The 13,230-nt window shown below is 41.2% G+C and overlaps 1 protein-coding gene across 1 annotated transcript in view; it reads right to left on the bottom strand.

Annotated features, from left to right (window-relative positions):
- Window positions 1-2,001: 2,001 nt before the first annotated feature.
- TPH2 (tryptophan hydroxylase 2) overlaps window positions 2,002-13,230 on the bottom strand; it is a 104,887-nt gene continuing 93,658 nt past the window's right edge. The window contains exons 9-11 of the mRNA XM_006759735.2: window positions 12,499-12,594; window positions 3,504-3,637; window positions 2,002-3,370 (exon numbers count right to left, since the gene is read on the bottom strand). Of these exons, the coding sequence (XP_006759798.1) occupies window positions 3,196-3,370; window positions 3,504-3,637; window positions 12,499-12,594 (405 nt within the window). The 3' untranslated portion in view covers window positions 2,002-3,195. The remainder of the gene's footprint in view (window positions 3,371-3,503; window positions 3,638-12,498; window positions 12,595-13,230) is intronic.

Genomic DNA, 13,230 nt, shown 5'->3' on the forward strand with positions numbered 1-13,230 from the left:
GGTTGCGGGCACATCCCCAGTAGGGGGTGTGCAGGAGGCAGCTGATCGATGTTTCTCTCTCTTCGATGTTTCTAGCTCTCTATCCCTCTCCCTTCCTCTCTGTAAAACATCAATAAAATATTTTTTTTAAATTTCTTGCCCGGCCTGCATGGCTCAGTGGTTGAGCATTGATCTACGAGCCAGGAGATCACGGTTCAATTCCTGGTCGGGCCAAGTTGTGGGTTTGTCCCCAGTGTGGGGCGTGCAGGCAGCAGCCAATCAATGATTCTCTCTCATCATTATTGTTTCTCTCTCTCTTCCTCTCCCTTCCTCTCTGAAATCAATAAAAATATATTGTAAAAATTTTTTCTTTAACCATCTTGGATCAAAGTTCCCTACTTGTAAAAGATGCAACTTATGAACAATCTATAATGCTCTTAGTCTAACCCATAACAGACAAAAATGGTCCTAAAAGAAAACTGGACTCATCAGATTCTGGCTGTCTTTGGCAAAGTGTGATAGGTGAGAAATCTGGTCTTGCTAGGAACCTTGGGTTGATTTCCGATGAGCTGATTACTGAAGTCAGCAGCAAAGCCAAAATGAAGTGGCAATTCATAGTGAGATGACAGTGAACACGTGCATTTAAATTTATAATTGCCCTTGGACCTATTTAATTTTGCTTTAAGTCATGAGTCATAATTGAGATAAATGGTTCCACTGAGCAGGTATCGGCGATGACAAGAAACTGGCTGTGGTTGTTTCGTTATACTGTTTTCATTTGGGAACTTTTTCTACCAACATTTTTCCTATGATGGCTATTAAATTTTATAGGATTATTCCCACCATTTTGTGTAATGGCATTTGCATGTTAAATGCTTACAACAAATGAAAACCAGGACCCCATTCTTTCCCAGGGTGAAAACCATGGTAACTGCTATTCCAAATGGAGAGCAAATCTGAAGAGAATCGAGTGCAGTAATTCCTCCTGCTTGTGTGATACCTATAGAAGCTCTGTGGGAAAGCTGGCTTACGTTGTGACCCTTCTGCTTTTGAGACAACATAGATTTTTGCACATGTAAGAAAACTAAAGATGCCACTCTAACCCAATCAGAAGACTGCTTAAATGTTACTTTTGTTGAGGGAATTTGTTTATAATTAAATATAATTCTTCCTTCAGCACATTTAAATAAGCAGTTCCCCTTTTTATGGGGCTAGAAGGGAAAAGTTTGATGGCTACTTATGGGATTTTTTAAATGGTGCCTAAAGGAATGCCAAATTATGGAAACAATATAAAAGGCAGACATTAAGAGTTTCTTAACCAATTTCCTCCTCTGAGAAAATTCAGCAACTTGTTCTGGAAATTTCTGGATGAATATTTATAAGTAAATAAATACTCAGGATTATCTAGACTTAGCAAAGCAAGGTCTAAGAAACTAGGCATTATGGATCTATAAAACTGCTGAAAATACAACTACTTGATCTTTCTAGATCCTTTTAATTTGGTTCAACTTACTCATAATTTCTCCACCCCCAATAATTTTTTAAATTACTGTGTCTTTCACTTAGAATAGCATTTAAATTGCATGATCTTCACATTCTATGCACCAAATCCTTTCTCAAAAATTCAGTTATTCCTAGAATCCTGCAGAAATGAAAAATTCTCAATAGCTAAGATAACCAATATTCAAACCTCTGATTTTTTTGTCTTAATTTTCCCTCTCTCTAATGCATGTTTTAACTCTTCCTTGTGTTCTTCCTGAACATATTTAGTCCAAAATAGTCTGTTTCATCATGGACCCATATAAGATTTTGAAATTATATATATAATTTCCTATTAAGAGAACATCCTAGGAAATTGCTCCAGTCAATATTTTAGAATTGCTAACTTAAAAGTCATTTCATCATCTTTTCCTTCTCTACTTTTTCTCATTTCTCCTTTCCTCCCCCACACCCAAAGCAGAATGAGGAGAACAGTATTGTGCTTGTTGAAGAAATCAGAAGAAGATGAAATTCATTCACTTATTCCGCAGGGGTTTTTTTATTTTTTCACTTAATCACCTGATTACACCTCTTATGGCAAGCATGATCAGAGATTTGTGGTGTTATCACTATTTTTTGTCCGAAGGTGCCCAAACTTTGGGCACATAGACAGACTCCCAGAGATCTGGCTTGGTGTGGGCCTGTGAGAGGAAACATCTGTACTGTTGGCAATAAATCTCAAACCAATCCCAATTTAATGATGAACATTAGTTTTGATAAGCATTAGTTTCCCTTCTCTGACTACACATAAATACATGCATATACCAAGGTAAGCTTCTTAGCAATTCAAAAGCAATATGCAATGGACTATAAACGTTGGTGCACAACTAACTATGCTACTTCAACCAAATCACTTAACCTCTCTGAGATTCAATTTCCACATCTTTGAAAGCAAAGCTCTCTGATTTTATTGCCCTTTAAAAGAAATGGGTTAAACACCTGAGCGTGATAATTCACTTTATTCCAGCATAAAATTAATAGTCCCAAGATTTATTACCCATGTTTAGTCTTTCCTAGTGTCCTTTCTGGAAGTGTTTCCTTCCGAAATGCTTTGGGAAGCATGTCGCAACCCCGTTTCTACAAGGTCAGTGCAACCTGTCTATCCCATTTCTAAAAAGCTTTCTTTCCTTCCATTGTATAAATACTCCACCTGCAAGTCACTCCAACTGGTGTGTTACTGCAACAATTTTTGAAACAAAATATTGAATCCTTGTTAATGTGACAGGAAGTTTAATACAATTCTGCGTTTATCTCAAGTAATGCTGTGGAAGTACTGACTCTATAGAAAGTAGAAACAGGTTCACTGCTATTTTCATTTTGTCTAATGAACACAGAGGAAAGGCTCAAATCTGAGAAAGAAAAGGTCAAAATCTAGAATCATAAAGGGCTATTTGCTACAAAGTTTATATAGATGCAGTTTGGTTAAGGACACCAAGCAGGGATGTCGAATTGATTAAAGGTATTTAAACATATTACAATCTTTCATACAATGAGTGGTTACCTGTCACTGGGTTCTTAATGGTGTTCCACACGTTAGCACAGTAAGTTACAAGCAGGTAGAGATATACATAATTGCATGCCTACTAGCCAAGCCATGGCACAGAAAGTTATTGGTGTTATATGACATTGACTGCTGAAAACAAAAGATCATTCTGGCAACAACACTGGCCCTGGGCATCAAATCCCCAGGTACTGGTTCATTTTGTTCAAGGCATCACACACGGTGTTCAAATCGCTGCGGAGATCCTGCACCACGTTCTCAATACTTCTGGTGTCTTTCAGAATCTCAACACTCTGTGTGTAGGGATTGAAGTATACTGAGAAGGGACGGGTAATTGACTTTGCAAAATCCCTGCAAAATAAACAGACACAGAAGCATATGCTATTGGCCCTCATTGGTATACAAGATAGCTAGAAGGAAGAAACAGAGCCAGAAAAAATATATATTTTTTTATTTTCTCTGTATGGAGAAAAAACAAGCTTACCTCATCTTTTCTTTGGCTTCTTCAAAACTCTCAGAAACAAAGTAGGCCTCCTGGAAGGTGGTGATAAGGCACTCCTGTAGGCACGTTGTCTTTGGGTCAAAGGCTTTCACACAAGCCTTGTCAGAAAGAGCGTGCTGCAAAACATACCGCAGGACCCGTGAAACTCCACGGTCAGGTTTCCAAAGTGCCATGACGTCACATTTCTACAACCCAGCTCCATCATTTTACAGCAGCGCTCAGTTACCAGGCCGTCGTGGGGTCAACTGAGTGTTAGGGGGTTTTGTAGCTGTCAGTGTTGTTGATTTTAAGAGGAGAAATGAGATGATGGTATTATTTCATTTATTATCCACCCAATACATACGGCAAAAGAGTTCAGAGCTGTATCCCAACGGAAATGGAATTTTAAATCTATGCTATGAATAGAAGCAGGGGTAGCATAAATACGGTCCTAAATTTACTGCTCTAAGCAATGTACTGGAATTTCACTTAAATGGCAGAAGTAATAATTACCTGCGTGGAGAGGTAACAGGGGCTCTGAATAAACTATTTGTGGACTCATTGAGAGACACTTTGAGGCCAGGTATCAACAGAGTCTAGAGTGGGCCTGCCAATTTGAGAAAATTTACAAAGCATTCATTTACCTTCCACCCAGTACAGCAGAGCAATACACAGCAGATAAATATTTCCGGGTGGGAACAAAAGAGCTAATATTAATAGTTTATAGGTCTGCCCAGAGCAGGCATTAGGAAAACAGGAGAGCCAGGGCAATTACTCTCTGAGCCTTCATTAGCTCCATTTGGCTCACTACACGGCTGGCCGAGGAACAGCAGGGAACAATGAAGGACTGGATTCTGCAGATAAGTTCAGTGATGCTAAAAGTTCATGGTCATTTCCTGCCACGGGCCACCTGCCTATTTATAGACCCTGCATCAATGATTCTCACACGGAGTGGGCATAGAATCACTAAGGAGCTCATGAAAATGCAGACACCCAGGCCTCAATTGTATTTGGTAGGTCTGGATGAATCCCAGAAGTCTGCATTTTAAAGGCATCCAAGGTGATTCAGACATAAGTGGTTGTGAAGTATATTTTGATAAATACTCCACTAGATTCTGTCTCTTAATTTCCAGGGTAAATTGGTTGGGAGAGAAAGAAAAGGGGAAGCAGTAACTGCCTTGAACTGGGAGTTGGGCAACTTGGGCTCCAATCGAGGTGTTGCTGCTGTATGGCCGGGTAACCTTGGCAAATTATTTCACTTCCCTGGGCCTCAGTTTCCTCAGCTGTAAAGAGAGGCTTGGGCTGTGTGATTTCTATTCCAGCCTCTGGACTCCACCCAAAGCACTCTTCCACCTTCTCCACCTCTAACTGCAATGTTTTCCAAGAGAAATGCTGAAAAATCTTTTCTGTTCAGTATTCTTGGTGCATTCCCCCAACAATTTCAAAACACATGGAATGATTTGCAGCCTGGAGAAGGCTGTGGTTCCCTAAGTTTGAAAATATAATTGTGATCCAGAGGACTGACACGCAAGAGAAAGGGCACATGGCCCTCCCCTGTGATCTGCTTTCTGGCGAGTTCTGTTGTCCAGAGCAATGCATACGTGAATCAGGGGGTGCAGAGGGCATCTGGAAGTGGACTCATTTTTTTTGGCCCACAAACAGCTTCATCATAAGCAGAAGGTCACTAAACCTGCAAATGCATGTGTACCAGATTCAGGGCAGTGCAACAAATATCAGGGGATTTGGGTTCCCTGTGACTAATAATTCTGTCCACATTTTTAAAACAACCTCAGCTTCAGGAAACAAAATGTCCTCTTATGAGAGCCGTTGCTCCCCTGCAAAGAACAGGCCTCCTGTTGGCTCGCCACCGGTTTCAGAATTAGAAGTTGCTTTCTTTGCAGCCATATCTGGGAGCATTTTACTTCAGTATATTGCTCTCGTAGCCCATCCACCCATCAGTACATACGAAAGGAAAGACTGGGACTGACACAGTATCGTTGGTCTTTCTCTCAGCCCCACATTCAGGAGCACGGGCACAGTCAAGGCAGAGCAACCTATAAGAACATTTGAGCCACGGCTCCCCTGGGGTATCCCTGCTGAGCCAAAGCCAACAGAAGAACGTTTCATTGGGTCTAAGATAAGCACAAAAAGGGGGTGAAACTCATCTACTAGGATCTGTAATGCTTTCATAGGAAATTAACAACCATAACAGTCACTACGTGTAGAGCAGGGGTCCTCAAACTTTTTAAACAGGGGGCCAGTTCACTGTCCCTCAGATCGTTGGAGGGCCGGACTATAGTTTAAAAAAAAACTATGAACAAATTCCTATGCACACTGCACATATCTTATTTTGAAGTAAAAAAAACAAAACGGGAACAAATACAATATTTGTATTTGCATGTGGCCCACGGGCCATAGTTTGAGGACCCCTGGTGTAGAGAATGCCTCCAGAAAGCGTGTAGGCGATAATAGGGACCGGAATCAGAGTAGTTTTAGAGAAATGTATCCTGGGACGACTTCGCTGGACACTCAGATGAGCTTTTTTAGCCATTTTAACTGGTAAAGAGGATGAGAGGACACCAGAAAAATTTCAGAGACACAGGGTGCTCTGCCCCGGAATTCAAGAAAAGTCAGTGGACTCACAGCATATAATTTGAGGAAAGACCACTAGACAATACGTATCATGACTGCCTCGTGTCATATTCAAGGAAACATTGGAATCTGGTTGGTCTATGATCTCAAAAATGCAGCCCATCCGCAGGAGCCTGAGGTGTCCAATGTGCTGGTTACCTGCTGAGGGCCTGTCTATCCATTGGGAAGGGGACCAGTGCTGCTCCTGGGCTGTTAGGAACATGGGGCTGATAATGGTACCCAGGACCAGCCTGGAGAATGACAAGAGCCTGGAGTTGGGGGAGCAGCCAGTGAGAGGGGATGACAAATGAAGAGGTGACACACCTATAAATGATCTCCTTTACCTGCCGGGGAGCTCCCTGTATGATGACTGCCAAGAATATCCATGCAGCCCATAAGGTTCCCTGTTCTGAATACTAGAGTGTAACGTAGCCATGTCTCATTGATTCCAAAGCCCACTGCCCACTGCCCACTGGAGTGAGGTCCTACTGAGTTTGCTCCTCGGCCACTATCCATATCCCTCTCTCAGCTGCTGGGCCTTGGAGAACAGCTTTCACTCCCTCTCCTTGGTGCCCAGTGGGTTCTCTGTAAACATCAAGCCAGACTGCTCCATGTCCCCAGGGAACTCCATGGTGAGTCCTTCCTGAAGTGTTCCTCAGGTGCGCTGAAGTCTGCAAGAATTAATCCAGCTTCCTGTAGAGAGGGGCCTGGTAATGCTGACAGGATCTGGTTGACAGTCCTTTATTCTCAAGCCATTTTAAAGGCCCAGGAAAGCTTGAGAATCACCTCCCCTCTTCTAAAAGGACTGTTTTGAATTTACCCATAACGCTAAAGACTAGGACATAGGACTGGGAGCCAGGAGACCTGGATTCTAAATAGAACTGTCCCAGAAGCACAGTATCACGTGGGTGAAAAACCCCCCGGTTGGGGCACAGTTTCCTCTTTGAGCAGCTCCATGAATTCTAAAGCTCTTCTCACAATGCAGTTTGAACAGGGCCTGCACTCATACCATCAACCCCTCCCTCACCTCCGCCAGCATGAACTGCCCACAGCAGCCTTTCCCACGGAGCCTTGGCATGACCTCCCACCTTTCCCAGCAGAGATGGACTTTACTATTTAACTGGCTTTTGTGTACTTATTTGCCATTCCGGCCTTTTCAATGAAAACATCTCTTTTCAACATCAAAAACTTCTTAGAATCCAATTGTTACCTAAAGTTCCTACATGACTTTGGACAACTTATCCCACGTAAGCCTATTTCAGTCTGCATTCCCGGAAATGGGAATACTGTACTAATAATAACCACAACCCAGGGTTGTGGTAAGAATTGAACAAGGTAATGCATGCAAAGTACCTGGCACAAAGGAAGTGCTCAATATATTTGTTTATCATCGCTCAGCTAGTCTCGAGATGTTTGGTGTGCGTGTGCATTCAGCCACGGCTGCCACCACGGGCCCCTCTCCCCCAGGGCTCTGGAACACACAGGTAAAGACTCATGGCCCCAGCTATGAGGCTTCCAGGCCCCGCACTGCAGCAGCGCTTGCCCTGAGTTCCTCAATGTAAAATCTCCCTCCCTCCCAGCCACCTGCCTTGGTAATGACACAGAGTTATTATCTCTACTATTCTAGATGGAAACCCTGTGATCCTCACCCTCTCTATTAGGACTGGTTGAAGCTGGTGAAACACAGTGTGACGTCGGGATTACAGGTAGGCGTTGGCCTTAGATTGTGAATAAAATAAATTTGTAAATGCCTTTACACTCACACTACAATCATCTTTTCTCACATCAGAATAACAAATATATACATTTGTATATGCACATATGTAGGTATACTATATTTTTTAACCTCCCTCTAATGCTCCTCCTGCTAACCAAGTACAACTTGGCACTGACACCCCTATTGCCAAATTTGGGGGTGATGGCATCACACTTTTTTTTTTTGGTGTCCGTGATGTTGAAAGTTTCGTCAGTTTGAATAAGCTGCAGGGGTGAGGGAATCAACTCTCTCTTCAAGCAATCCTCTCATTAAGGCCAAAGATCAGTTTCCAGCTTCCAATGCTCTGGCATTTGTTCTGTCATTATTGTAAGAGTGCCGGCTTTGGGAAGGGAAAGGAAGGAGGAGGAAGATGGGAGGTGTGCGCCAGCTGAGCGGGGTACAGGTGTGGGAGCTCAGAAGCAGTGAGTCCTAACTCTAGCTCTATCTCTCCCCGCTGTTATACCAGATGACCTCAGAGAACCCTCTTCTCTATAGCCTGGCAGTAATCCTGACCACCTCACGGAGTCACTGTACATGGCAGTGAATACAAATGACCGTCATAAATATGAACCTGTTCTGTAAATGCTGGTTAACAGCTATAAAAAGCAGTACAGCCCGGCCAGCATGGCTCAGTGGTTGAGCATCGAGCTATGAACCAAGAGGTCACCATTCAATTCCTGGTCAGGGCATATACAGGGCTGCAGGCTTGATCCCCAGTGTGGGGTGTGCAGGAGGCAGTTGATCAATGATTCTCATCATTGATATTTGTCTCTCTCTCTCTCTCTCTCTCTCTCTCTCTCTCTCTCTCTCTCCCTTCCTCTCTGAAATCAATAAAAAAAATATGTATTTTTTAAAAGCAGTACAATAAATTTACTGTGCAATGATATTCTAAAACCAAAGCCAAAATAATAATTATTAAAAAAAATTTAAACCATCAGCTTTATCAAAACCTGCAAATCAAAACAGATGTATTTATACTCTGGGATAAAGAGGGGGGGAAAGGGCATGAAAGGAAAGACACCTGCTAGCTACACTGTGGGTGAATGGCAGTCAATTATCCTATTTTCAACCTGTTTTTAAGTCAGTTTTCCAGATGATTTAGCTGACATTAACTGCTCTCCAAAGTGATGACGGTAAGAAAAGGCCCTGCTTAAACACACTTTTTTTTGCATCACCTTTTATCCCCTCTATGCCTCTTCCACCTCCACCCAACCTCCTCCCCCTCCCCCACAATCACCACACTGTTGTTCATGTCCATAAGTTCTCTCTCATCTTTTTTTCTTTTTTGCTCAATCCCTCTACCCCGCTAACACCCCACCCCACCAGAGCTGCCCACTTGCTCTCTGTCTATGAGTCTGTTTCTATTTTGCTTGGTAGTTCATTAAATTCCACATGAGAGTGAAGTCATACGGTACTTATCTTTCTCTGATAAACAAACTTTTAGACTTTCTGAAAGCTCATGACAAAACAGATAACTAGAACAAAAAAGAGATGAACCATTGCTGAAATTTAAAAAAAAAAAACAGCCTTTATGGCTATCAGATTAATGTTAACTTTTACAAGCTTTTTCATATTTTTGTTTCTGTCTTTAAAGATAAAAATAAGCATTATCAAAATTGTAAAAAAAAAAAAAGGCAATGTTGTTATCAAAAAAATAAGACAGAATAATGAAAGTTATCCTCCAAACCATAGATATATCACTTGGAAATACTTGCTCAATTCTGAAGTGCAACATCTATGTCCAGGAAAATCTAGCCTCTTAAAGCACAAAGTTTAAAACGTGTCTATTCAAGCAGAGAAGGTGAGTTGTAGATGTTTATATAAAAGTTATAAAGGGAGAACCGAAGATGGCGGCATAGGTTAACACCAGAGATTGCTGCCTGGAACAACTAAGTCAAATTAAGCTTGATCCAGGGAAAGGACAACGTCCAGAGCCACAGGAGGGCTGGCTGAGTGGAAATCCCATGCACCACAAGGTTGCCATTTGATTCCCAGTCAGGGCACATTCCAGGTTTATAGCTCCATCCCTCATAGGGGCCTACAAGATGCAACATCTATGTCCAGGAAAATCTAGCCTCTTAAAGCACAAAGTTTAAAACGTGTCTATTCAAGCAGAGAAGGTGAGTTGTAGATGTTTATATAAAAGTTATAAAGACTACACCAAAACCTCCAACAACTTAGGACCTACATTTGGGCTGCAGTTGGATCACAAAAATATTTTACCACATAAGGTAACTGGATCCAAAACTGTAAGCGTGTTTACATTGGAATTATTATAATGCTAGTAATAAAGTTACCCCTACTTAGATCAAGGGCTAGGATGGATCATCTAAGTAAAAGTTAGACTGAAGTGTTGAGAAGTGTGTGAGAGGGTTGTGCACGGTGCAGAGTGGGCAGGGATGGGGTGAGGGGGGGCTGCTACGAGAGCATCTGCATCACGTTCTGTATTCTCTGTGCACTATCAGAGGATTTTTCTTGTAGAAAGAATGCCTGAATTGTAAAAATGGTCCAAAGTAGCAATCATAGGGATGTTGGAGTGTTGAAATTTGAGAATGGAAGAATGCTAATGACCAGAGGTGATGGACCAGAACAGGAAGATTCATGGCTGACAATGCCCTTCGTCGGTGTACATGTTTCTGGCTGATTTCCATTTCCAGACGGTTCCATCCACACCAATAGAAACAAAAACAACAGATTCACTCCAATGCTGCCTACGCATGCCTCATTAACCAGATCAGAGGACCCTGTCGAAAGTTGAGGCAATAAGAGAGATTTGTTTCTTTTGTTTCTGGCGTGATTTATAAACCCTCTGAAGAGAATGTAAATAGATGTAGCTCAAGAGCTACGTGGTTTTCTGGCTCATCTTTTTTCGGGGAAATCAAAAAAGCACTCTATAGAAGGCCTAAGTCTTTCAGGTATATGACATCATACTATTGCTGTGGGCTCTGGCCACTGCACTGAGATTAACCCCAAATGGACTATTTCTGTTGAGAATTTAGTAAAAAGATATTTCACCACATTACATCAGGCTTTTGTTATGCTAAATATTATCCTCAGTTCCAGCCATGCCAAGCCTCAGGCAGCCCCCTAAATGGCGCAGGCTTGACAAGAGCACACACACACTGCTGTCCGATGGCTGATCTGTGGTATCTCATCCTCCTCGTATTCACCCTCAGGAATCCGCTTGGGCGGCTGGGCCCCTCTCAGGAGGCCTTCCCAGGTGTGGCCCACTCTGTGCAGGCCCATTGGCCACGCTGTCTGTATTATCTGATTGGGCATCTCCTGCACTAGAACGTAAACTCCTTAATAACAGGGGTCCCAGGCAGCGTAGCCTCGTGGTTAAGGGCTCAGAGTCTGGAGCCCAGACTGCCTGGACGTGTTTGCGTCCAGCTCCAACACGTATTAGCTGTGTGACCTTGGGCAAGTTCCTTAACGCCTTATACCTCAGTTTTCTCATCTGTAATGCTTACCTCATGATGTTGTAATGAGAATTAAATGGGTTTGTATGGCTAAAGTATCTAAAACACTGAGGTCTATTTAAGTGTCCATTGAGGTAGTTGTTATTTTCTTCTTATTCTTATTCTTCCTCATTACTTGTATTTGTATCTTCCAGTGACTGGCACCGTACAGGGTACATAGTGGGTGCTCAACCAAATGTTTGAAGGATGAAGGAATGGGGTCATAAATTGAGAGGATTTGATACAATTATAGTTAAATTGCATCTTTCAAGAACAGAAACAACTAAACATTTCCAATTATCATATATTTCCTAATTATATAAGGATAATCAATACTCAAAATAAAAACCCTAAGATAGTCCATAATCCTGATTTTAGTCTGAATAATCAAAGAAAGATTAAATTATTTTCAGTACCATTTCTAGATTATATTGCACATCTCATTCTAAATTCATCAAAACTTACTCCCCCGCAATGGTATAGATAGTAATTCTGAAGGAACCAGAATATTTAAATTATCAGATGCCCCAGGCCCCAACATTTCTGAATAAATGATAATTTACTGTATTTTAAGGCCAAAAAAAAGTAGCATTCCTTAGGCAGCATTACACATTTTAGATACCACTCAGTAAAATAACCATATGCTTATTTAGTCTTTTTCTAAATTATATATGTTCCACATATGTTTTAATACACATTACTTATGAAGAAGTCAAAATAACGTCAAATTCCCCTTTGGGAATAAATGCCAAGGAGTCTGGTGGAGCCATGGGGCTGACAGAAGTGAGAGCAGCCAAGGCACCCTTACAAGCAAATTTCCATCAGTGGAAGCACTGCTAGCTCATTGCCCACTTTGCAGCACTAAATTTAGGGCAGTCATTTGTTAGCCAACGTTTTAGCATACATTTGTCATTCCTGTTGATTGTGCACATAGCTGCTCATCCATTTGAGTCATGCCACAAACCCAGAAAGGCATGACCCATTTTCAGAAGTGCAAAAAGTTAGGTTAGCACCCACGTTGAGGTGCCAACTCCTCTGTGTTAAATATTTATGGAGTATCTGCAAGTAGAAATGCGCAGACAAACAAATCAATATTTTCCATGACCTTGAACCAGTTTGCTTGGGAAGGATACTTTCGTTCACAGCTTCATACCTTTAATTCTCCAATGGAAGAAAGCAGTCCTGCTCCATATGCCCGCAGTTGCCCTTCTTGCTTGCAAAGGCCAAACTCAATTGTAAAGAAATAGCACTAAAAAAATAAAAAAAATAAAAATCAACACACATCCAGTAAACTGGTCAACAAGTTCTTCCTTAGAATAAAATGGTGCACTGTGCGTAATTTCTTCAACCATGTCAATTTACAATCAAAAATATTTATTGAAATCTACTTTCTTGTTTAATAATCCCTTCCTAGGTTAGAGGTATATAGAAAAGGTATCAATCACTAGAAGTCTTATGCTTGCTAGATTCAGGAACCTTGTGAGTCAAATCAGATCCCATGCAATAATTTTAAAAGTAAAAAAAAAAAAAAAACAGATTTAGAAATAAATGAATATGTTATCATGATAATGCTGTAAGAATATGCTATTATGTTTACTAGGCTGTGTTTTAGTGATACTAATAAGTCCATGCATATGTGAAAACATAATATAGAATCTAGTGATCCCAAAACTGATGTTTGCAGTTTGTTTATTAATTCAACAAACATTTGTTGAGTACCTTCGGGATGCCAATGATTGGTAAAGAAACAAGAGAGAGACCAATTAAGCAAGTACATGCCAACCAAATTACCAAAACCACAATTTTAGTATGTTTTTTAGTGATAACTTAAGTGTATATACATATATATGTGTGTGTATACGTATATATATATATATATATTTAA

This window comes from Myotis davidii, unplaced genomic scaffold, assembly GCF_000327345.1.
Source record: "Myotis davidii unplaced genomic scaffold, ASM32734v1 scaffold54, whole genome shotgun sequence".
Taxonomy (NCBI): Eukaryota; Metazoa; Chordata; class Mammalia; order Chiroptera; family Vespertilionidae; genus Myotis; species Myotis davidii.